The following is a 23710-nucleotide window of genomic DNA, read 5'->3' as shown; positions in this document are numbered from 1 at the left end:
TTGACCAATTCCAGAGAAAGAAGTGACCTAATCTATTTAGACACACATCAAACCTAGCATCTCCAGAGAGCTGGTGGCGACTAATCTGCATAGCATAAGCGTTTAACACTTTCATATATATACACATGCATGTATATACATATACATACATGCATGTTTGTTTATTTATCTATCTATCTACATGCATGTGTGTGTGTGTATATATATATATATATATATATATATATATATATATATATACACACACATGCATGTGTATATACATACATATACATATATATATTATATATATATATATATATAATATATATATATATATACATGTATATTTGTGTGTATATATATATATATATCTGTAAATGTAATATGTGACAATTATTCGTTAGCCAAGATAAAATTCTGAGTTTCGGATGCCGAGGTGGAAATCCACACCGCCATCTTGTCAGGTATCCTGCTAGTTATTTATATACATGGGTGTATATAAATATATATATCTACACACACACATATATATGTACATGTATGTATATATATATATATTATATATATATATATATATATATATGTATGTACATATATCATCATCATATATATATATATATATATATGTACATACCCAAAATTCTAAAACTACATTCAGAAACAAACAGAATAATAGTGTAAAAAATTTAAAATAAGTTAATAAACTTGCTGAAGGAAATCTTTCATGGCATTTGGTAGCGGCAGTTTTTGAATAGCGGAAGAGATGCATCCTGTAAATGAAAGATAGCGCCTGATTGCCACTTTACAGGCAAAGATCAGGCGCTGTTGTAACTGGAATTGCTCCAATAGCCAAGTAATAATTTCAGTGTTTTCTCCCGATTCGGAACACAACGTGGCAGACTGGATCCATCCGGGATCTATTGGACTCCCAACAGACACCAGACTCTTCATAACATTCTGTTCTTTGCAGAGATCAAGTGGAGTTAGTCCTTCATAGTTAGACAGGCATACATTGGCACCAGCATCAATCAAGCAGTGAATGATGTCGATGTTGCTACCACGGAATTTTACACAAAGATTCTGAAAACTGAGGGTAGGGATTCTTCGCTTTCTCTTGTACAAGTCTTCAGAAGTGGATAATACAACAAAGACTTTCTCGCGCCGGAAACGTGAGCATGCTAAGTGCATGATACCATCCCCACCGTAATCAAGAAGCTGGACATTGGCTCGGCGTGACAACAACAACTGTACCATTTCTATGTGATTGTACATCACAGCACCAAATAAGGGACTCCAACCGTATTTGTCTTGATGGTCAATATTGGATCCAAGTCTGATGAGGGTGTCAGCGATGTCAAGTAAATTCCGTTCTGCAGCAAAATGAAGAGCTATTCTGTTGACAAAATCTTCATGGTTTAAATTGGCGCCATATGAAATGAGTAACTTAGTAATTTCTGAATTACCATAAATAGCAGAATAAGTGAGAGGCGTCATACCATTACCATCTTGGGCTTCTATAACAGCGCCATGAACCAGAAGCTTCAGTACAATATTATACATGTTTTTAAAGACAGCAGTGTGAAGAGGATGGCGAAACCATGCGTTCCGTTCAGCTTTATTGGTGTTGGCACCAGAAGAAATTAAGTAACTTGCAATATGTTCTTGGCCTTGTTCCATTGCATGAATTAACGGTGTTTTTACTAACAGAATGATGCAGTCAATGTTTACTCCATTATTGACCAGTTTTTGGACTTGTACCAAATTGCCAGATTCTATGGCACCGACCAGGTGGAACTGCAATTCCTTTTGCTTGCATTTAGCTGAAACATAAAAATACCAAAATGTACACCATTATCAAGTCAGACCAGTAAAATCATACAGACAGAAAGGAAAACATACGAGGCAACAATAGCATGGCTGTGGAGGTAAGAAGTATGCTTTCCAGCCATGTGGTTTGGGGTTCAGTCCCACTGCATGACACACTCAAGCAAGTGTCTTTTACTATAGCCTTGGGCTGACTGAAGCTTTGAAAGAGGATCTGGCAGATGGAAACCAGATGATACCTATCATATGTATATATATATATATATATAAAATACAAAATGGGACAAGAACACAAAACATCCAGATAGACGATACAAAGAAAACAAGGACGGGTCATTCACACACACACACACATATATATATATATATATATGGCACATAAAAACCACCATCCAATCGTGGCCATTTGCCAGCCTCGTCTGGCACCTGTGCAGGTGGCACATAAAAAGCACCCACTATACTCACGGAGTGGTTGGCGTTAGGAAGGGCATCCAGCTGTAGAAACACTGCCAGATCAGACTGGAGCCTGACGCAGCCTCCTGGCTTTCCAGATCCCTGGTCGAACCGTCCAACCCATGCTAGCATGGAAGGCGGACACTAAATGATGATGATGATGATGATTGTGATATATATATATTTCTTTTATTTGTTTCAGTCATTTGACTGCGGCCATGCTGGAGCACCACCTTTAGTCAGGCAAATTGACACCAAGAATTATTCTTTGTAAGCCTAGTACTTATATTGGCCTCATCTGCTGAACCACTAAGTTACGGGGATGTAACACACCAACATTGGTTGTCAAGCGATGGTGGACACACACACACACACACATATATATATATATATATATATATATTATATATATATATTTAATTATCATCATCATCATCGTTTAACGTCCGCTTTCCATGCTAGCATGGGTTGGACGATTTTGACTGAGGGCTGGTGAACCAGATGGCTGCACCAGGCTTCAATCTTGATCTGGCAAGGTTTCTACCGCTGGATGCCCTTCCTAAAACCAACAACTCCGAGAGTGTAGTGAGTGCTTTTTACGTGCCACTGGCACAGAATGGCGTGTGTGTCTTTGTGTCTGTGCTTGTCCCTCAATACTACTTGATAACTGGTATTGGTGTGTTTACAACCCTGTAACTTAGTGGTTCAGCAAAAGAAACCAATATAATAAGTGCCGGACTTGAAAAAGAGTACTGCTTGAGTGGTATAATCCTCCTCCTCCATTTCATCATCATCATCATCATCATCATTCTAGCATCCGCTTTTCCATGTTGGCATGGATCAGATGGAATTTGTTGTGGCAGCTTTTATAAAGCTGGATGACCCTCCTGTCACCCTCACCTGTTTCCAAGCAAGATTATATTTCCCCTCCAGGGCCAGACATGTTTTTCACAGAATTTTAGAAATGAATGACACTGCTTGTATGACAGTGGCACTCATTTACAACCATCACATGATGTCAAGACAAGGGGACACAAAGGCACACACATGCACATTGGGTCTTCTTTCAGTTTCTGTCTACCAAATCTATTCACAAGGCTTTGTCAGCTTGAAGCTATAGAAGACACTTGCCCAAGGTGCTAGAGAATGGGATTGAACCCCAAACCATGTGGTTAGCCACTCAGCCATTCTTGTGCTTATACACACACACACACACACACACCTCTGATACAAATACTTGAAGGGTTCACTAATCAACTGAGATTAACCAAGTAATTAATAGACAGAAGCACACACACACACACACACGGATATATATACATATAAATGTTGGACTACTTTCAGTTTCTGTCTACCAAATCCACTGACGAGGCTTTGGTTGCCTGGGGCTATAGCAGAAGGCACTTGCTCAAAGTGCCACACAGCAGGACAGAATCCGAAACCATGTGGTTCTAAAGCAAGTTTCTTAACCACACAGCCAAGCCAATAGTAATTAAGAAAAAGAGGCTAATGATGAAGTTACAGGTAAAACAATAATGAATTATGATGACTTACAAAGCAAGGTTAATGATACAAAAGATTGATGATTAAAATTAAAATTTAGGATCATTCAAACCATTTAAATATTTAGAAAATTGATGACTAATAGAAATTTGGTGAAAAAAAACTTTCTAAAATAATGATGTCATATTTTCGAACCAGGCTAAGAAAGATGTTGGCAAAAGAATATTACATTCCAGTGAAATACTGTAATATATTGAGCCCCAAGAAGGGGGAAGACTACGTCTATCTCAAGGAGAATTTGAAACCAAACCTAAGAGAGATGAGATGAAATATAGTAAGACATTTCATCATCATCATCATCGTTTAATGTCCACTTTTATGCAAGCACGGGTTGGACGATTTTGACTGAGGGCTGGTGAACCAGATGGCTGCACCAGGCTTCAATCTTGATTTGGCAGAGTTTCTATTGCTGGATGCCCTTCCTAATGCCAACCACTCCGAGAGTGTAGTGGGTGCTTTTTACGTGCCACCAGCACAGGGCCAGTCAGGCGGTACTGGCAATGACCTTGCTCGAATCTTTTTACACATGCCACCGGCACAGGTGCCAGTAAGGTGACGCTGGAAACGATCACGCTTGAATGGTGCCCTTTTACATGCCACTGGCATGGAGGCCAGTTGGCTGCTCTGGATTTAACCTATGGAGCCCACAACTTAGCGGTTAGGGTGTTGAACTCATGGTTGTAAGATTGTGGTTTCAATTCTAGGACTGAGTGATGCATTGTCTCCTTGAACAAGACACTTCATTTCACATTGCTGCAGTCCACTCATCTGGTCAGAATGAGGAACCTTGTGATGGACCAGTGTCCTGTCCAGGGAGGAACATGTATATACGTTAGAGAAACTGGGAAATTGACCCTAGGCTCCTTACAGAGTGATGTGGCCCAACCATTTATTTAGTCTGGTTCCTTCTCAATTTAACCAATATAATTAACAATTAATTAGGTGAACTTACAAGAATGGGTTTTAAAACAGGAAACTTTAGATTGCGGGGACGTGTCCTGGTTGTTTTCACCATCACTGATGCTGGAAAATGAGGGAGAACATTGCACTTGGTTACCATTGTGGAAAGATGTGGGAAGTGGTGGTGGTGGCGGTGGAGGCTGAGGTATCATAGAATATGGGTTTGCCATTTCAATTCTTTAGTATCTGTAGAAAAAAGCAAAAATAAGCAAAAAAAAAAAAATAATGAAGTACAAAATTAAACAAACATATATTAAAATAAAACAAATTTGAAAATAATTCTTCAGGTGTGTCGTTAAGGTGTTCCCAATGTTGCCTGTCTTTGAAACAACACAGACATACATTCTAATTAGGGAATTAACAAATGGATCCTTATAGGTGCCCTTCCTCAAACAAAAGGACATATTCAACATTTGAAATCCTGTTTTTGAGATACTAACAACAATAACAACAAGCATTTCAAATTAACTTTCCTAGCTAAAATAAGGGGGTTAACCTTGCAGGGTTCATGACAGGCTTCTCCATTGTGTTGTACCCTTAACATCATCCCACTCTGCTTCCCTTCCATTTAACCCCTTCTTTTATCTTTCCTCAGCGCATGACTCAACCACCTCATCCCATTTCTCTTCTCAAAATTCAGTTCTTGTTCTTTTCCCATGATTCCAAGCAATTCAATTCATCTGCCCCCACCCCCCACTCACTGATACTCTACACATCCACCAAACCAATCTCATTTCCGTTCCAGCACACCCTTTCGCCCTTCTCCGTCACTCTACTGAATCATTACCCATGTTGTACTCCCATAAATCCTGGCACAATTCATCATCATCATCATCATCATCGTTTAATGTCTGCTTTCCATGCTAGCATGGGTTGGACGATTTTGACTGAGGGCTGGCGAACCAGATGGCCGCACCAGGCTCCAATCTTGATTTGGCAGAGTTTCTACAGCTGGATGCCCTTCCTAATGCCAACCACTCCGAGAGTGTATTGGGTGCTTTTTACATGCCACCGGCACGGGGCCAGTCAGGCGGTACTGGCAATGACCTCGCTCAAATCTTTTTACACATGCCACCGGCACAGGTGCAAGTAAGGTGACGCTGGTAACGATCATGCTTGAATGGTGCCCTTTTACATGCCACAGGTACGGAAGCCAGTTGGCTGCTCTGGCAACGATCACGCTCGGATGGTGCTCTTGGCACCCTACTCGCACAGGCACAAGTGCCAGTAAGGTGACGCTGCTAACGATCACGCTCGAATGGTGCCCTTTAAGTGCCACTGGCACAGAAGCCGATCAACCGCTCTGTCAACGATCACACTCGTATGGTGCTCTTTGCACCCCGCTCGCACGGACGCCAGACATCGAATTCATATATACAACAAACCCCTTTAACTTCCAGTTTCCTCAAACTCCTTCCATAGACATCTCACTCACTGAAGTCACCACTCAACCTGTCTCCTAGCTAACACCTACCATTTTCATGCCATTTCCAAGAACCGTCACAACACCCTCTCCATACACGTCCCACATCAGTCCAAAACCCCTCTCAGACCATCACAGTTTCTATGAACCCACCCACCCACCACATTTTCTTTTATTCTTTTACTTGTTTTTTAGTTGAAGAAATCGAACCCAGGACTTATTCCTTTGCAGGCCTAGAACTTATTTTATCAGTCTCTTTTGCTGAACAGCTAAGTTAGAGGGATGCAAACACACCAATACCAGTTGTCAATCAATGGTTGGGAGACAAACACAGACACACAAATACATAATTCATATATATACATACACACACACACACACACACATATATATATATATACACACACACACACATATATATATATACACATACATATATATATATACATACATATATATATACATACATATATATATATATATACATACATACATATATACATACATACATACATATATATACATACATACATATATATACATATATATATATATATATATATATATATATATATATATATATATATATATATATGTATGTATGTATGTATGTATGCGTGTGTATGTGTTTGTGTGTCTGTGTTTGTTCCCCCTAGCATTGCTTGACAACCGATGCTGGTGTGTTTACGTCCCCGTAACTTAGCGGTTCGGCAAAAAAGACCGATAGAATAAGTACTAGGCTTACAAAAGAATAAGTCCCGGGGTCGATTTGCTCGACTAAAGGCGGTGATCCAGCATGGCCGCAGTCAAATGACTGAAACAAGTAAAAGAGTAAACAAACGCCGTGGTGCTATGAAGTTAAGGCCGCTTGTATCGCTGAAAACTAACTTAGAAAGCTATACAAGAGTCGTCTCCCCTATAAAGTCATCGGAATTAAAGAGAAGGCAAGAAATTTGGTTTGGTTCGCAGAATTGGAATCTAACCAAAATGTACAGCTGTTTGGGTTCTTTACTACGTCTCCACTTTTATGCTTGTCTTCAATATTCCTTTATTTTAACTACGAATAAAGAAAACCTCAAAACAGAAGAATATGAGAGTGTCTCGTTCGCGATGAAGTGATTGAAATATTTCACACAAATTTTTTAGTTTCTTGAAGTCATGAAGCATTAAATAATTGAAATCTTGAAATACATTTCTCCAAGAATATAGGGGGCGATTGGAGATAGATAGATAGATAGAGATAGAGAGAGAGAGAGAGAGAGAGAGAGAGAGAGGGGGGGGTTCTGAACAGGCGCCAGAATATATTTTGTCACAGTTTCCTTTAAGTTTTACTGAATCAGGTGCAGCCATGGCTGTGTGGTAAAGAAGCCCGCTTTGCTGCTGCATAGTTCTGGGTTCAGTCTCACTGTGTAGAACCTTCGGCAAATGTCTTCTACTATAATTCCGGGCCAGCCAATGCCTTCAAAGAGAATTTAGTAGAAGGAAATTGTGTGTGTGCATATATATATATATATATATATATATATAATATATATATATATATATCTTCTTTATATATAAAAGAGAGGTTGTGTGTCTGTCTGTCTCCTACGATTTAGATTCCTAACTACTCCCACATTTTGCGGTGCAGTTTAACCAAAACCGGGTATCTTATAGTCGTGATTCATATCGAGCCCGTCTGGGTATTAGCGCGCGTCTATGATGAGTCTACGATTAAAAAAAAAAATTACCATAATTTTTTCCATTTTAATGCATTTTTTCGCTATTATATAAGGGAAGTAACTCTCTAAAAATGTCTACGATGAGTCAACGATTTTAAAAACAATTTACCATCATTTTTTTCCCATTTTTAATGCATTTTTTACTAATTTTTTGGCAATAACTCTCTAAAAATGCTTATATAGTTATTTCCCTTAAAAACCCGAGCAACGCTGGGCGATACTGCTAGTATATATATATATAAGATCAGCAACAATTTAGATTCAAATGAATATGGTACTTAATTTAGATGCACCAGAATTTTGTATGGGTATATATATATATAATATATATATATATATATATATATATATATATAAAAGTTTTAATTCATTTTCTTTCTTTTGCTAGCCTGAGCGGTTTGACTGAAGGCTGGCAAGTCGGGATGCCGCTCCAGGCTCCAATCTGATGGGGCAATCCAATCAACGGAACAGCCTGCTCGTGAAATTAACGTGCAAGTGGTTGAGCACTCCACAGACACGTGTACCCTTAACGTAGTTTTCGGAGGAGATTCAGCGTTACACAGAGTGTGACAAGGCTGGCTCCTTTGAAATACAGGTGCAACAGAAAGAGGAAGAAAGAGTGAGAGAAAGGTGTGGTGAAAGAGCACAGCAGGGTTCGTCACCCCCACCTGCTGGAGCCTTGCAGAGCTTTAGGTGTTTTCGCTCAATAAACACTCACGACACCTGGAACCGAAACCGCGATCCTATGACTGCGAGTCCGCTGCCCTAACCACTGGGCCATTGCACCTGCACAATAGAAGCACTCTGTCGGTTGCGACGACGAAGGTCCCAGCTGATCCGATCAACAGAACAGCCTGCTCATTTATTAACATGCAAGTGGCTGAGCACTCCACAGACACGTGTACCCTTAATGTAGTTCTGAGGGAGATTCAGAGTGACACAGAGTTTGACAAGGCCGGCCCTTTGAAATCCAGGTACAACTTATTTTTGCCAGCTGAGTGGACTGGAGCAACATGAAATAAAGTTTCTTGCTCAAGGACACAATACGTCGCTGGGAATTGAACTCACGATTTTATGATCGTGAGCCGAATGCCCTAACCACTAAGCTATGTACCTTGAGAGACATCATGGAGTGAGGGCGGGGTTAGTCAATTTAATTGGTTTTAGTGTTTGACTGTTTCTTACCTTATTGACATCAAAACTGTAAAATGGAAATTTAACCTTGACGGGATGCGAATTTTTTCCCCACGAGAGTTCCGGACCCCAGTTATGAATTCATTTGCATACAGCAAGTCAGAGCTCAACTTTCAAACTAATTTAGGAACGCGTAACAAGTGATGGGCGATAAGAGAAGGCCACTAAGATAAGGAATGACCATGCTTCTTTTCTCTTTTAAGAATGCTTGTTGTTCTTGTTCATGTTTCAACCATGACTGCCTTTGCGTAGTTATTTGTGTTGTTTGCTTTCTAAAACAGTAAGAGGAGAGGGTTGCTAGCACATCACCCTCTACCCACATTTTTCCCATCCACATCCTTACCATATGAGGCCCTAACAAAACCCGATAATAGGTATAGATGCAAATTTATTTAATTACTTGTCTCCTTCTAAAATCAGGCATAACTTGGCGATCGGTCGACTTGAGTCTACTTGGTAGAGTGTGTTTGTTAACTCGACAACAAGGTCAAGGTGAGCTCTGATTGGCTGTATGCAAATGAATTCCTTACTGGGGTCCGGAACTCTCGTGGGGAAAAGAAAAAATTTTCGCTGACGGGATTTGAGCTTCAGAATATTTTACAAAGCATTTGTTGAGGTATTTTACTGATTCCATTAAAGACACCAGCAGTATAACTGAAATGAAAGTTTAATGCAGAACATTGCTTCTATGTAAACCAGTGTGTTTTGTAATAAATCACCTATTACTTGTTTTTCCACATTGAGCTCGCTCGCTGGTCACGGAGAGCCTATGAAGGTTAGGGGCACAACACCCACCTCCACGATGAATGAGAGAGAGAGAGAGAGAGTGTGTGGCGTAGCAAGAAAGTGTACCACCAGCCTTTGAGTTTGCGCAGCTTCCCGTCCCTTGTATAAGCTTATACAGCAGGACCAAAAGTACATAAGTGTCATCGGGGCAGATTGTCCCCCCCCCCACCAGCCACGCTACTGGGAGAGAGAGAGAGAGAGAGAGAGAGAGAGAGAGAGAGAGAGAGAGAGAGTCTCGTCAGTTTTTTTAAAATTGTAAATATCTTTTAATTGTTCTTTTCCACAATAACTTCTCATTTAGAGGCCTATCAACTTTTTACAAACATTAAGCAGAAACCCCATTCGTTAACGTTGGTAATTTGGGTGCCACTAATTTATTTATCCATTTCGATAGGATTTTGAGGAAGTCGTTAGAGAAAAAGGTAAACTCTGAGCGAGAGAGTTTCGATTTCAAGTGAAAGCCATCTTTTCAATTACGTCACTTGCTTACACTTCGAGGAGAGAAAAAAGAAAAACTTGGGATTTCGCCCACTCCGAAAGATACTGGATTTAGGGCCGGGACATGAAATTTATTAAGTAAACACAAATAAAATGGTGTAACATCGAATCCTGATCTTCGTATTTTTAAGATCGAATTATTAGAAAGTTAAACTCGCAATATGTTTCCAGCACGAAATAAAATAAACAATTAATTATCAAATACTAAATCATCGATGCATAGAAGCAGGTGCTATAATATATGTATATACTCACATCGATACATTATTAATACTGTTTGGGGTCATCTGCACTGACCTCAAAATACAGGTGTTGGCATTTCTGTTGACCAAAATACAATGTATTTTGACTAAATATTTATTTATTTAAGTTGCCAGTTACAATGGATACAACAAGAATAAATCTGACAACGATCTAATCAATAGAACAACAGCGGACGGACATTAACAAGGAGAAATCGATTTTGTGAAAGTGAAACAAACTGATTTTCTGTTCTGTCTGTCATAGAAGACGAGAAGGGGTTACACACACACACATACATATATACATACACACACACACACATATATATATATATATGTGTGTGTGTGTGTGTTTGTATGTGTGTGTGTGTTGAGATCGTTTAGAAATAAGGGTTGAAAATAGCGATACAAAAAAAGACAGGTGAGAAAAAAAATATATATAAAAAGAGAAAGTTCTTACCTGGACATTAAAAAAACAAATGAAGTTGAGATACAAAAATGCATATTTCCATCACAGTAATTCGATTCTATTAAATATAATTGATCGTTAATTAAATGACAATATGTGCTTCTCTTCAACAAATTTGTTTAAAAATTACGAAATATTAAAAAACTATTTTCATGGCTCTACACGGTGTAAGGTGACACCAGAAATACTCCACTTGTTCAGGGACAGAATTTAAAGTATGTAATTTTCATTTTATTTATTTAAAAATATCATTCAGAGGACTTTCAAATAATAAAATAAAATATATATTACGATTTTTATCTATTTTGATTCTATACTTCATGTTAAACGAATGAAAGAGAAATTTTAGAAGTGGACTAAATATTCACAGTAGATTATTTTCGCTTTACTCCGAGCACTCTTTCCAGGAAAATGTTTATTTCTCGACGAAATAAAAACAACGAATTTATTAAATTCTATTATTATATTAAGACTTAAATATCTTTCTCTCTCTGAACAGAAAAAAAATCCACAGATATGTATTCGATGGTAAATATTAATTTCTGTTTGTTTTTAAAACTTTTTTTTAACTTTTAAAGCATTAATTTGTCTTCCAAACTCCTTTCTTTTACGACTTTATAATATTTTCCCTTCGGGTTTTTTCTTTCGTTTATTAATTAAATCAAGTTTCTAATCTTCTGCCTTTACAAAAATAAACTATATTATAAACCAGGCCGCAACTTCCTTCGTCTTTTAGCTTCAGTTAAATCCACTTCTGTGGTTAAAACACTTCTCCACCAGTTTATTACGGAAAATGATGTAATGCTTTGTCTTAAACGCAAACATGTACACACATAATAATAATATGATTAATTCTCGTTTATTGGCCACAAGGGCTAACAAAAATCAAATAAAACATGTAAGGACAAAACACAGGACGAAAGTTACAAAAGGGTTTTGTCCGTTTGAATTGTCCGTGTAAAAATGCAAGATAACGAATATATAACAAGTAAAAACTCCCAATAGGGGGAGGCGCTTCGAAAGGTTACTCGTGGAAAAACCCATAAAAGCCACGGGAGCCTGATGTGTGTGTAGTTTGGAACTCCAGGTGTGTGTCCCACCAACTTTGTTATTGATAACTTTCCTAAAGTCACCAGGAAACGAATGTTTGGTGGTGGGGCAGCCGTATGCAGTTTATGCCTTAATTTCTGTCTTTCTTGTTTTTAATTTTTATGTTTTCGTTTGGAAAGCAAATGAATATTCTACAGGGCTTAAACTACATACTTCTGCGTCCCTAAAACCAACGACTGCCCCCCTTTTTTTTAAATATTAATCAAGGTTTTTTTCTTTTTTTTCCCCCAAAATACTGATTAACCTTCTTTTGTCGAAGAGTTATTGAGGACATGACAGTGGTGACTAGTCGATTCTACAACGACTACCTAGCAAAGTAAATAAAGTCATGACTAGTCGATCCTTACTTTGTGTTTTTGTGTGTTATTTACTTTGTTTTAAAAAAATATTTATTTTGTGTTTTATTTACTTTGATAGGTAGTCGTTGTAGGATCGACTAGTCACGACTAGCTAGCGCGACTACGCGAGTGCGCGCACCGGGACCACTGTTCTCAAATAGTACCAAACTCTTTTCTTTGTTCTTTAAACCTGACACTTCATGACTCGTGTTTTCTCGAAACTGCGCATTTGTTTTACAACTTGGAAATCATAGAATTTGTTATGCATCAGTTCGGTTTGAACTGATTTGGACAGTAATTGCTTCTTTCCATTTTTTCCTTTCAGGGGTCTTATGAATGTGAAGAGTTTTTTTTTCTGTTGAAAAGTCGAAATGTTTTGTGGGTGAATGAGATGATAATTTTGCAGAAAAGTAATCGTATTTCTTACATTTGCTGTTAATCGTTCTCTCTGCTGTTAAACATTTGGTACACTTGGGTAGTTATAGCCATGTTTTTCTCACATTAATTAGAAATTTAATCAAAATATTTGGTGGATCGAACATCATTAACGACACCAAATCAATGAATGCTTTCCAGAATCTTATCAGCACCCTTCTGTCCCCTATTTTATTCTTGTTCCCTAGTAATCTCGTTTTGTAGGAAAACATTTTCAATTCACGGCCTTGAAACTCTGCTATTGACAAGGTGAGCAGTTTTAGTTTGATGGGGCCCTGGAAACGAAAATCTAATGTAGGATCAAAGAAGGGTTGGGACCATTCTGCCATTTAGCCAAATAATCTCTCTAGGGTTTCTTTTTAGTTTTTTAACTTGCCCTTCTTTTGTAAAACAGTAGGGTCTGATCTGTTGGTGGTTTGACTGCTATTTCAGTCTATTCTTATTTCTTTATTGCCCATAAGGAGCTAATCATAGAAGGGACAAACAAGGACAGACAAAGGGATTAAGTCGATTACATCGACCCCAGTGCGTAATTGGTACTTATTTAATTGACCCCGAAAGGATGAAAGGCAAAGTCGACCTTGGTGGAATTTGAACTCAGAATGTTATGGCAGACGAAATACCTATTTCTTTATTACCCACAAGGGGCTAAACACAGAGGGGACAAACAAGCACAGACAAACGGATTAAGTCGATTATATCGACCCCAGTGCATAACTGGTACTTATTTAATCGACCCCAAAAGGATGAAAGGCAAAGTCGACCTCGGCGGAATTTGAACTCAGAACGTAGCGGCAGATGAAATACTGCTAAGCATTTCGCCCAGTGCGCTAGCAGCTCATCGCCTTTATTTCAGTCTATTCTAATAACTGTATTAATGTCCCCATGTCAGTTCAGTGCACATTGTAAAGTGGTTGGTGTTAGGAAATGCATCCAGCTTTAGAATCTATGCCAAAACTGACTTTGGAGCTCAAAAACAGCCTCACGGCCAGCCAGATCCTATAAAACCGTCTGACTCATGTCAGCTTGGAAAACAGACGTTAGATGATGATGATGATGATGATGATGATGTTGACACCTAAATATATAAGATAGACTTCTCTCAGTTTCTCTCTCTGTGACCAACTCATAAAGCCTTGGTCAGTTGAGGGCTTTAGTAACAGACACATGACCAAAGTGCTGTGCAGTGGGACTGAATCTACAACCACAGGAGTGGGAAGCAACCACACGGCCATGGTCGGCAATTTCTCTCTTTGTATACGTCAGTTAACAATGATAGAAAATTTCTAAATGCTAATCAGTCAATTTGCTTTAATGATTAAAGTCTAACAGATTAACCTCAATCGATGAAACATGCAGATAACCCAATTTGAAGAATCAGCCAATATATACAGCATCATCATTATTGTCATGATGTAATGTCTATGGTCCATTAGTCTGCGTTGGAATAGGTTTGATAGCTGAACTATCAAACTAACTTATGAGCGCATGAGATGGGCGATAAGATAAGGTCACTTTGGTAAGGAATGACCATGCTTCTTTTCCCTTTTAAGAATGCTTGTTGTTCTTGTTCCAACCATGGCTGCCTCTGCGTAGTTATTTGAGTTGTTGTTTAATTTCTAAAACAGTAAGGGGAGAGGATTGCTTGCACATCACCCTCTACCCACATTTTTACCATCCACATCCTTACCCTATGGGGCCCTAACAAAACCCGATAATGGGTATAGAAGCAAATCTCTCTAATTACTTGTCTCCTTCTAAAATCAGGCATAACTTGGGCGATCTGTTGACTTAAAACAACACTGTTCTTCATCTTGAGTCTACTTGGTAGAGTGTGTTAACTTGACAACAAAGTCAAGGTGAGCTCTGATTGGCTGTTCAACACTTCAATGGACTCAAATGAGCCAGATGACCATCACTGCTTTGGCATGGTTTCCATAGCTGTATGCCTTTCCTGATGCCAATTACTTTACAGGGTGGACCAGGTACTTTATTTCGTGGCCCTAGCAATGGCAATTTGCAAGACAAAAACCTCTCAACTGACTGAAGTGGAGCAGTATTGTATGTGGTGATGAGAGCTTAAAGTATGACAATGAGGAATGGGTGCCTTGCTGCAGAGGACTACGTGACCATCCCACTAGGAAAGGAAGATGAATGGTAGAAATGAAGTGACATGGCATTCCCTCAGGGTAGCAAAAAAGTGGATAACAAAAGAATAAAGAGAGAGAATCGAGGATGGATGGGTGGGTGGCCCTTGCAAGAGAGTGACGGATGGTTAGAGGTGAAGAAAGAGATGAACGTAGAGAATGGTGAACATGGGTGGAAGTGTGGTCGATGGTGAATACTCTTTTACTTGGTTCAGTCATTTGACTGCAGCCATGCTGGAGCACCGCCTTTAGTTGAGCAAATCAACCCCAGGACTTATTCTTTGTAAGCTTTGTACTTATTCTATCAGACTCTTTTGCCAAACCGCAAAGTTATGGCGACATAAATACACCAGCATCGGTCGTCAAGTGATGTTGGGGAGACAAACACAGACACACATACATATATATGTATACATATATATGATGGGTTTCTTTCAGTTTCCATCTACCAAATCCACTCACAAAGCTTTGGTCAGCCCAAGGCTATAATAGAAGACACTTGTGCAAAGTGCCACGCAGTGGGATTGAACCCAGAACCATGTGGCTGGTAAGCAAGCTACTTACCACACAGCCACTCCTGTGTCTGGGAAGAATAAATGTAAAAAAGTTACTGATCCAAGGCAGGGAAAAATGAGATTGTGTGATATTCAACCATTTCTTGTAGCATGAAGTTTGCTTCCCAACCACATGGTTCTGGGTTCAGTCCCACTGTCCGGTACTTTGGGCAAGTGACTTCTGTTATAGCCTGGGGCTGACCAAAGCCTTGTAAGTGGATTTGGTAGACGGAAACTGAAAGAAGCTCGTTGTAAATTTATATGTATGTGTGTCTTTGTGTCTGTGTTTGTCCTCCAACATTGATTGAAGGCCGGTGTTGGTGTATTTACATCCCTATAACTTAGCAATTCTTCTAAAGAAACTGATAGAATAAGTACTGAGATTTAAAAATAAAAATAAGTACATTGGTCATTTTGATGGCCTAAATTTCTTCCAGGCAGTGCCCCAGCATAGCTGCAGGGTAAAAAGAAAGTGAAACTCATATTCATGCAAGAACTAGCAGTATCGCCCGGCGTTGCTCGGGTTTGTTTCGACCCTTTAGAATTGGAATTTTTGAAAAGTAAAAATGTTGCATTATGTAGCTTGTTATTCTCTTTAAGTGGACGTTTTTCTAGTTGAAATACACCGAAAAATGGCGACACAGCAGTCAAAAAATCGTAAAAAATAGGGATTTTCATAGGAAAAAAGCACTTTTTTTATGTAAATAATTTTTAGTGTTGCCGTGGTCTGATTTGAATTTTTTCTTCAACGGAAGGAAGAGCAAGCCTTCTTCTATCATACTCTCAATTTTGGTCAACTTGTGCCACAGGGTCTCGGAGGAGATAGTATTAGTTGAAGGCTACCAAACCTGCCATACACAGACAACTTCAGCTTTATATAGAGAGAGATTAGCTCTGTGCAAGAGTTATTTCCCTTGGTTTAGAATTCTGAGACTTGTTAACGAAACCAGTGCAGTGTATCTCACACATCAAACACTGTTTGTAAGAAATTATATAAAATAATAAAATGTAACTTTATTAAAAAAAAGCATCAGGTTTCTCTCATTGTATTATCTTATCAATGAAATTATCCACATCCTTTTAAAGGAATTTTATTCTTTTGACTTATTAATAAGGGTGGGTCTCCAAAAAGTCCTCTTACAACTCTTTCCGTCAATGAATATTTCTTACCTCCACCTTAACGAAAGCAGAGGTATTGTTTTCAGTCGTGTTTGTTTGTTTGTTTGCCCATGGATAAGATGTCTCAAGAACCGATGGATGAAACTTTCAGAGATGTTTGGCCTCGTGACTGGAACGAACTGATTAGATTTTGGTATAGATCTGGTACCGGACAAGGATTCTGGATTATTTTTTGTTCTTTTTTAATTACTTTTTGAGAATGACCAGGTTCATTTTTTAGTATTCTCGTTTGTGAGAGCAGTCGGGTTTATTTCAGATATTCTCATTTTAAAAATCATCTCTGGTTAATTGTTGAGAGGACGTCGGTGTTGCCTTGGTGGAGGCTTGCGCTCTCTGAGTGCTCTTGTTTCATCAGTAACAGCATTGTTTTTATCTCCTTCCATTCTTACTGATATGAGTTGGAGGGAAACTTTTTGAAGCAGTGTTTCATGAGCAAACATCTTCCCTGATGCTAACCCTCTTGCTTAGTTGCTTCTTATGATATGCAGGGATACAATGTATCTATTCTATTGGGTTGTCCGGAAAGTTCGTGCTGATTTTTAAAAGAAAGAAAAAGGTCAATAAATATTTGCCAAATATGAACCATTTTGTTGCACAATACGTCTCCATCTTTCCTTTAACTTGAAAATACCCTCTTCCCAAAATTGAGGTGGTTTCAAGGCAAAGAATTCATTAAGATATCTTTTTACATCATCCAAGGAATTGAGATTTTTACCATTAAGACTTTTCAGCAGAGACCTGAATAAGTGGAAATCAGAAGGAGTAATATCTGGTGAATATGGAGGGTGGGGTAACACATCCCAGCCGAGCTGCAGCAATTTTTGTCTGGTTCCTAAAGCCTCAAGTGCTGAAAATGAACTTTCTTATCTTCCATTTTAAAGGGTTACAGAATTAACACAGGTTATAGGAACATAAACCTTCTTCCACAAAAACATAGCTTAAACTGTGCTCTAAATGGAGGCGTAGTCAAATCCTATTTTATGGACTCAAACATGTTCTAAAATGAGTCGAAAGATAAGCTGCTATAAATTGGCACGAACTTTCCGGACAACCCAATATATTGTCATCATCGTCATCATTGTAATTTAGCATTTGCTTTCCATGCTGTCATGGGTTGGATGCTTTGACTGGAACTGACAAGTTGGAGAGCTGCACCAAGTTCCAGTCTGGTTTGGCATGGTTTCTACAGCGGGATCATCATCATTATCATCATTGTTTAATGTCCGCTTTCCATGTTGACTGAAGAATGGCAAGCCAAGAGGCTGCACCAGGCTCCAATCTGACCTGACAAGGTTTCTACAGTTGGATGCCCTTCCCAATACCAACCACTCTGAGAGTGTAGTAGGTGCTTTTTATGTGCCACCAGCACAAGAGCTAGTCAAGGGGCACTGGCATCAACCATGTTCGGATGGTGCTTTTTACATTCTACCAGCAAGAGGAGCCAGTCAGGTGGCACTGGCATCGATCCATGCTTGAATGGTGTTTATTACATGTCACCAGTATGGTTGCCAGTCAGGTGGCATTGACATCGGCCACAACTACAATTTCCATTTTGATTTTGATTTCAATTTTACTTGATTCATCGGTCTTCTCAAGTGCAGTTTATTGCCCAATGATTGAAGGGTGCTTTTAAATGGGCTGGTTATGCAACACTGGCATCAGCCATGGCTGTGATCTCACTTTACTTGCCAAATCTTATCAATCACAGCATATCTCCAGAAGTCTCGGTCTTTCGTCATTGCCTCTGTGAGGCCCAACGTTTGGAGGTCATGCATCACCACCTCATCCCATGTCTTCCTGGGTCTACCTCTTCTATGGGTTCCTTCCACTGTTAGAGTGTGACACTTCTTCACACTGCTCTCCTTATCCGTACACAGCACATGACCATACCAGCACAGTCGTCTCTCTTGCACACCCCATCTGATGCTTCTTATGTCCAACTCTTCTCTCAGGGCATATACACTCTGTTGTGTATACACACTGACATTACGCATCCATTGGAGCATACTAGTTTCGTTTCTTTCATTCCTACGTATGTCCTCAACAGTCATGGCCCATGTTTCACTGCCATGTAGCATGGCTGTTCGCACACATTCATCATATAGTCTACCTTTCACTCTGAGGGAGAGGCCCTTTGTCACCAGTAGAGTTAGGAGCTTTCTGAACTTTGACCAGGCTATTCTTCTTCTAGTGGTAACGCTCTCAGAGCATCCATCCCCACTACAGACTTGGTCTCACAGGTTGTGAAGGCTATCAACTACTTCTGGTTTCTTCCCCTGGCAGGTGATGGAATCTGTTTTCTGTACATCTTCAGTGTTTATTGCTCCTGTGCATCTACTGCACACAAAAACTATCTTCCTGGTTAACCTTCCTTTCATATTGCTGCACCTCTTATGTGTCCATAGCTTACACTGGGTACATCTTATGGAGTTTCAACCTATGCCTTTTCTACAGATCGAGCAGGGCCATCTACCTGAAAGGGTTTGTGATTTGTCCACCTTCCTACTTACTCGAACTTTGGTTTTTCTAGGTTGACTCTTAGGCCCTTCAATTCTAGACCTTGCTTCCTCACTTGAAATTTCATCTATAGATCTGGTAGTGACTCAGCTATTAGAGCAAGGTCATCAGCATAGAGGAGCTCCCAGGGGCAGCCTGTTTTGAATTCCTCTGTTATTGCCTGGAGGACTATGATAAATAGGAGGGGGCTGAGGACTGATCCTTGGTGAACCCCTACTTCTACCTGGAATTCTTTGCTATACTTGTTGCCAACCCTCACCTTACTGACAGCATCTCTGTACAGGGATTGTACAACTCGTCTATCTCTAGTTTCTGCATTGACCACCAGATAAGGGATAAGGGATAGTGTGCCTGCATAGCCAAGCCTAGGGCTAGCACAAGTAACTGATACTGATAGTAAATATGGATATTTTTATCATTTAGACAGTTACTATAACTGCTAACTCTGCCATGGTTTCTACAGTTGGATGCCCCTCTTAACACCACTGACTTTGGCTGTGTGTCTGTTGGTTGCATTTTATGTGGCACCAGCACTAGTGAAGTCACCAAGTACCTTGCAAGACAAAAAGAAAAAGTTTCCACAACTTTGTGGAGTTGTAGTAGTAGTAGTGGTGGTGGGTGGAGGTGCCTTTATGCCAAATATGAAAAAGTTAAAGTATGGTAGAGGAACAGGCACAGGTGTGAGAGAAAAGGCAGTGAGCTGGCAGAATCATTAGCACACTGGGCGAAATGTGTAGCCGTATTTCGTCTGGCGTTACGTTCTGAGTTCAAATTCCGCCGAGGTCGACTTTGCCTTTCATCCTTTCGGAGTCGATTAAATAAGTACCAGTTATGCACTGGGGTCGATATAATCGACTTAATCCGTTTGTCTGTCCTTGTTTGTCCCCTCTGTGTTTAGCCCCTTGTGGGTGGTAAAGAAATATACAGAAAAGGTTCAAGGCTCCTTTGCATTGTATAAGAGAAGGTGGGAAGATGATAGAGATGTTGGTAACAAGGTGTCAGAACCCAGCCTCAAGGTACAAGAGGGATGAGGAAGGACGGTGGATAAGTTTATAAGAGTGTGGGAGGAGAGTGACTGGTGGCTAGAGATGGGGGAGGGGGTAGAGGTTAATGTAGTAAATGGAACAAAGGTGGAAGTATGGTTGATGGGAAGCATCAGCATGGGGGGGGGGAAACAGGTAAAAGAGAAAGCTCAGAAAGGAAGTGGGGGTGGGTTGGTGATAAGTGGTGGTGGAGGAGGAACAGGGTGGAGGGCAGGAGTATAATATACCTGTAGATAGATCAGAAAATCGGGAGAGAGAGAGAGAGAGAAAAACTGGAGATTAATGCAGGTTTCTGGCTTATTGGTGCTTGTCAAACCACCCTATCCATCCAGCATGGATAATTGATGTTAAATGATGACCACACACACATATACACACACATACACACACACACACTCATTGCTATGTTTGGAAACCGGTGAAGGTTGGTGACAGGAAGGTCATCCAGCTTTATAAAATCTGCCTCAACAAATTCCCTCTGATCCATGCCAACATGGAAAAAGTGGACGTTAAAATGATGATCGTGGACGTCTTTCATTTTTTCATCTTTACAAATTCACTCACATGCTTTGGTGGGTCCAGTGTTATGTTTGAAGAGATGTCCGAGGTGCCCTGCTGAAGGACTGAATCCAAAACCATGTCTGTATGTATTTATGTTCATGTATGCACACACACACACACACACACACACACACACATGATGATGATAATGATCACATGACTTAAGGGTCAATCTCTCTGCATAGCATTTTATTAAAGCCCCGAGCAGATCAAAAGTCAAAAACCTTGTGAGTCAATATGTTTGGGAGATGGAAACTGAAAGAAACCCATTGTGTATGTGCGTGTGTGTGTGTGTGCATATGTGTATATATGTATATATGTCCATTTGTGACTTGTGTGCCCTTGTCTTGACATGGTGTGAGGGATGTCTTTGTACAACAAGGGTGGGGGTGGGGGTTGTCAGTATCCAATGTTGTATGAAAATATGACCAACCCTGAGGAAAATATTACTTTGCTTGGAAAGAGGTGAGGGTTAGCAAGAGGACAGATATGTTAAAACCATTATGATGATGATGATGATGATACTGATAGTGATGATATTGATGATGATGATGATATATTATGATAATGCTGATGATGATGATACTCATAGAAATGATATTGATGATGATGATACTGATAGTGATGATATGATGATGATGATGATAATACTCAGAGATGATATGATGATGATGATGATGATATTAATGATGATGGTGATGATGATGATATTAATGATGATGGTGATGATGATGATATATTACTGATTATAATTTTTGCTCTTTTTCAGAGATTTTTATTCAAGTTTAATTTGAGGAGTTTTACCAGTTTCCGTTTTTCCCACATTGGGAACCAGGATTTCTGTTTGAATCAAATCTGTTTTATTACCAATTCATCAGAAGAACATATTTGGCGGCAAAAGTACTTGACTGAAAAGCTTGCTTGTGAAGAAACTCAGTCTCTAGATTTCCTCAAACGTAATTACAGGATTGTGAAAATGACCCGATTCAAGTTCAAAAGCCTCGTGGATTTATTTGCTGACCATTCAATCAGCGGCCATGATGTTCTCACCTATCCTGACATCTTTAAACGTAAATATGAAACTGTTAAGTCAAGGATTGAAAGCTTGAGGAATAATACTGATCAAAAACATATCCGTCTTTGGATGATTAATGTCACAAATAAAGACTTTAATCATCGGTACGATACCTATTTGAAGGATACGCATGCACGGCAAGAATACCAGGACAAAAAGAGTCTTCTTGTCGACTATTTGGGTTGTTCAGAAGCTAAAATCCAAAAAATTTTAGAGACCTCAGAATGGTTAGAAAAATCTAAATTGTCAACGATACAGAAGAAATTGGAACACTCGTTAGTCATTGATGAAGAACTAAAGACAATTATTCCAGAGAAGATTTGGTTATTAGCATATTCAGCTGAAGATATTGAAAGGAAGCTAACAACATTGAAGAAACATAAAATTCCGTCTTTTCTCTGGAGACATTGTTTATCTCGAATAATGAAGGCTGAAGACGAGGAATTTGATTTAATGGTTAAATCCTTGGCTGAGAAGGCATCAATCTATGGAGATTGCCAGAGTACCAAAGAATATCTCTGTAAACACCTTGGTTGTAATGGTAGCACTGTTGATGCTATGGTAAAGAAATACCCACATCTGTTGTCTGTGAAAATACAAAAAATACAATACATTTTAAACTTCTTGCGAAATGAGTGTGGCTTTTCTGTTGAGGAGATCATTAATTATTCACGTGTGTTTAAATTCAGTAAAGAAACAATAAAACTCAGGTATTTCGAATTAAGAGAATTTGGTGACGATGTCCCTTCGCTTCTGTACATAACAAAAGATGGTAAAAAGTACACAGAACTCATTGAAAGACTCAATAAAACTACAATATAACATTGTACCTGATAGTTTAAAGAATTTTTATTTTGAATTCTATTGAGAAGGGTAGCTGTGTGGTTGGGAAGTTTGTGTCCCAGCCTCATGGTTTCAGGTTCAGTCCCACTGAGTAGCACACCTGGGACAGGTGTCTTCTGTTTCAGCTCCAGGCTAATCAAAGCCTTGGAAGTGGACATGGTAAATAGAAGCTGAATAGACTCCATCATGTGTGTATGTGTAAATCATCGTCACCATCATGTGGTGATGAGGTTCTTTTGCAGTCTTCCATGAAAAACATGTCCGGCTTTGGGGTAATATTGCTGTATTTGAAAAGGGGCCAGCAGTGACGACAAGAAGGGGATCCAGCTACACAAAATGTAGTGGGTGCACATTTTACGTGCCACTGGCACAGGGGCCAGAGGAGGCCGGCAAACGGTCACGATCGGTTGGTGCTTTTTACGTGTCACCAGCACGGATGCCAGTCAAGGTGGCACTGGCATCGGCCACGTTTGGATGGTGCTTTTTACGTGCTACCAGCACGGGGGTCACAATTACAATATCCATTTGATTTTTATTTTGATGTTAATGTACTTGACTCAGTAGGTTTCCTCAAGCACAGCAGGTCGCCCTACGATCCAAGGTTAGCACTGCAGGCCGACCTGCAAGCTATGAACTCACTTCATTTGTCGGGTCTTCGCTGTCACAGCATATCTCCAGAGGTCCCGGTCTTTCATCATAGTCTCTGTGAGGCCCAACGTTCGAAGGTCATGCTTGACCACCTATATATATATATATATATATATATATATATATATAAAACGAAGTAAACTTG

The 23710-nt window shown here is 39.5% G+C and overlaps 2 protein-coding genes across 2 annotated transcripts; one reads left to right on the top strand and one right to left on the bottom strand.

The window, feature by feature from the left end:
* Positions 1-585: 585 nt before the first annotated feature.
* LOC115209175 (ankyrin repeat and SOCS box protein 8-like) lies at positions 586-11302 on the bottom strand. Its single transcript, XM_029777410.2, has 3 exons — positions 11107-11302; positions 4775-4968; positions 586-1802 (listed from the first exon to the last, which is right to left on the bottom strand). The coding sequence occupies exons 2-3, from the start codon at positions 4950-4952 to the stop codon at positions 679-681; spliced, it is 1302 nt and encodes a 433-aa protein (XP_029633270.1). The 5' UTR covers positions 4953-4968; positions 11107-11302; the 3' UTR covers positions 586-678.
* Positions 11303-11507: 205 nt separating this feature from the next.
* On the top strand, positions 11508-22903 carry LOC115209418. The gene is made up of 2 exons (XM_029777828.2): positions 11508-11643; positions 21769-22903. The coding sequence occupies exons 1-2, from the start codon at positions 11632-11634 to the stop codon at positions 22894-22896; spliced, it is 1140 nt and encodes a 379-aa protein (XP_029633688.1). The 5' UTR covers positions 11508-11631; the 3' UTR covers positions 22897-22903.
* Positions 22904-23710: the final 807 nt, after the last annotated feature.

The sequence above is a fragment of the Octopus sinensis genome, linkage group LG3, assembly GCF_006345805.1.
Source record: "Octopus sinensis linkage group LG3, ASM634580v1, whole genome shotgun sequence".
In the NCBI taxonomy this organism is placed as follows: Eukaryota; Metazoa; Mollusca; class Cephalopoda; order Octopoda; family Octopodidae; genus Octopus; species Octopus sinensis.
This window is presented reverse-complemented; position numbering and strand designations above follow the sequence as displayed.

Excerpts from the sequence above, each read along its gene's own strand:
- LOC115209175 (XM_029777410.2), bottom strand. The coding sequence starts at position 4,952 with ATGGCAAACCCATATTCTATGATACCTCAGCCTCCACCGCCACCACCA. Across the intron at positions 1,803-4,774 it reads CTGTTTTAAAACCCATTCTT|CTAAATGCAAGCAAAAGGAA; the intron begins GTAAGTTCACCT and ends TTTATGTTTCAG.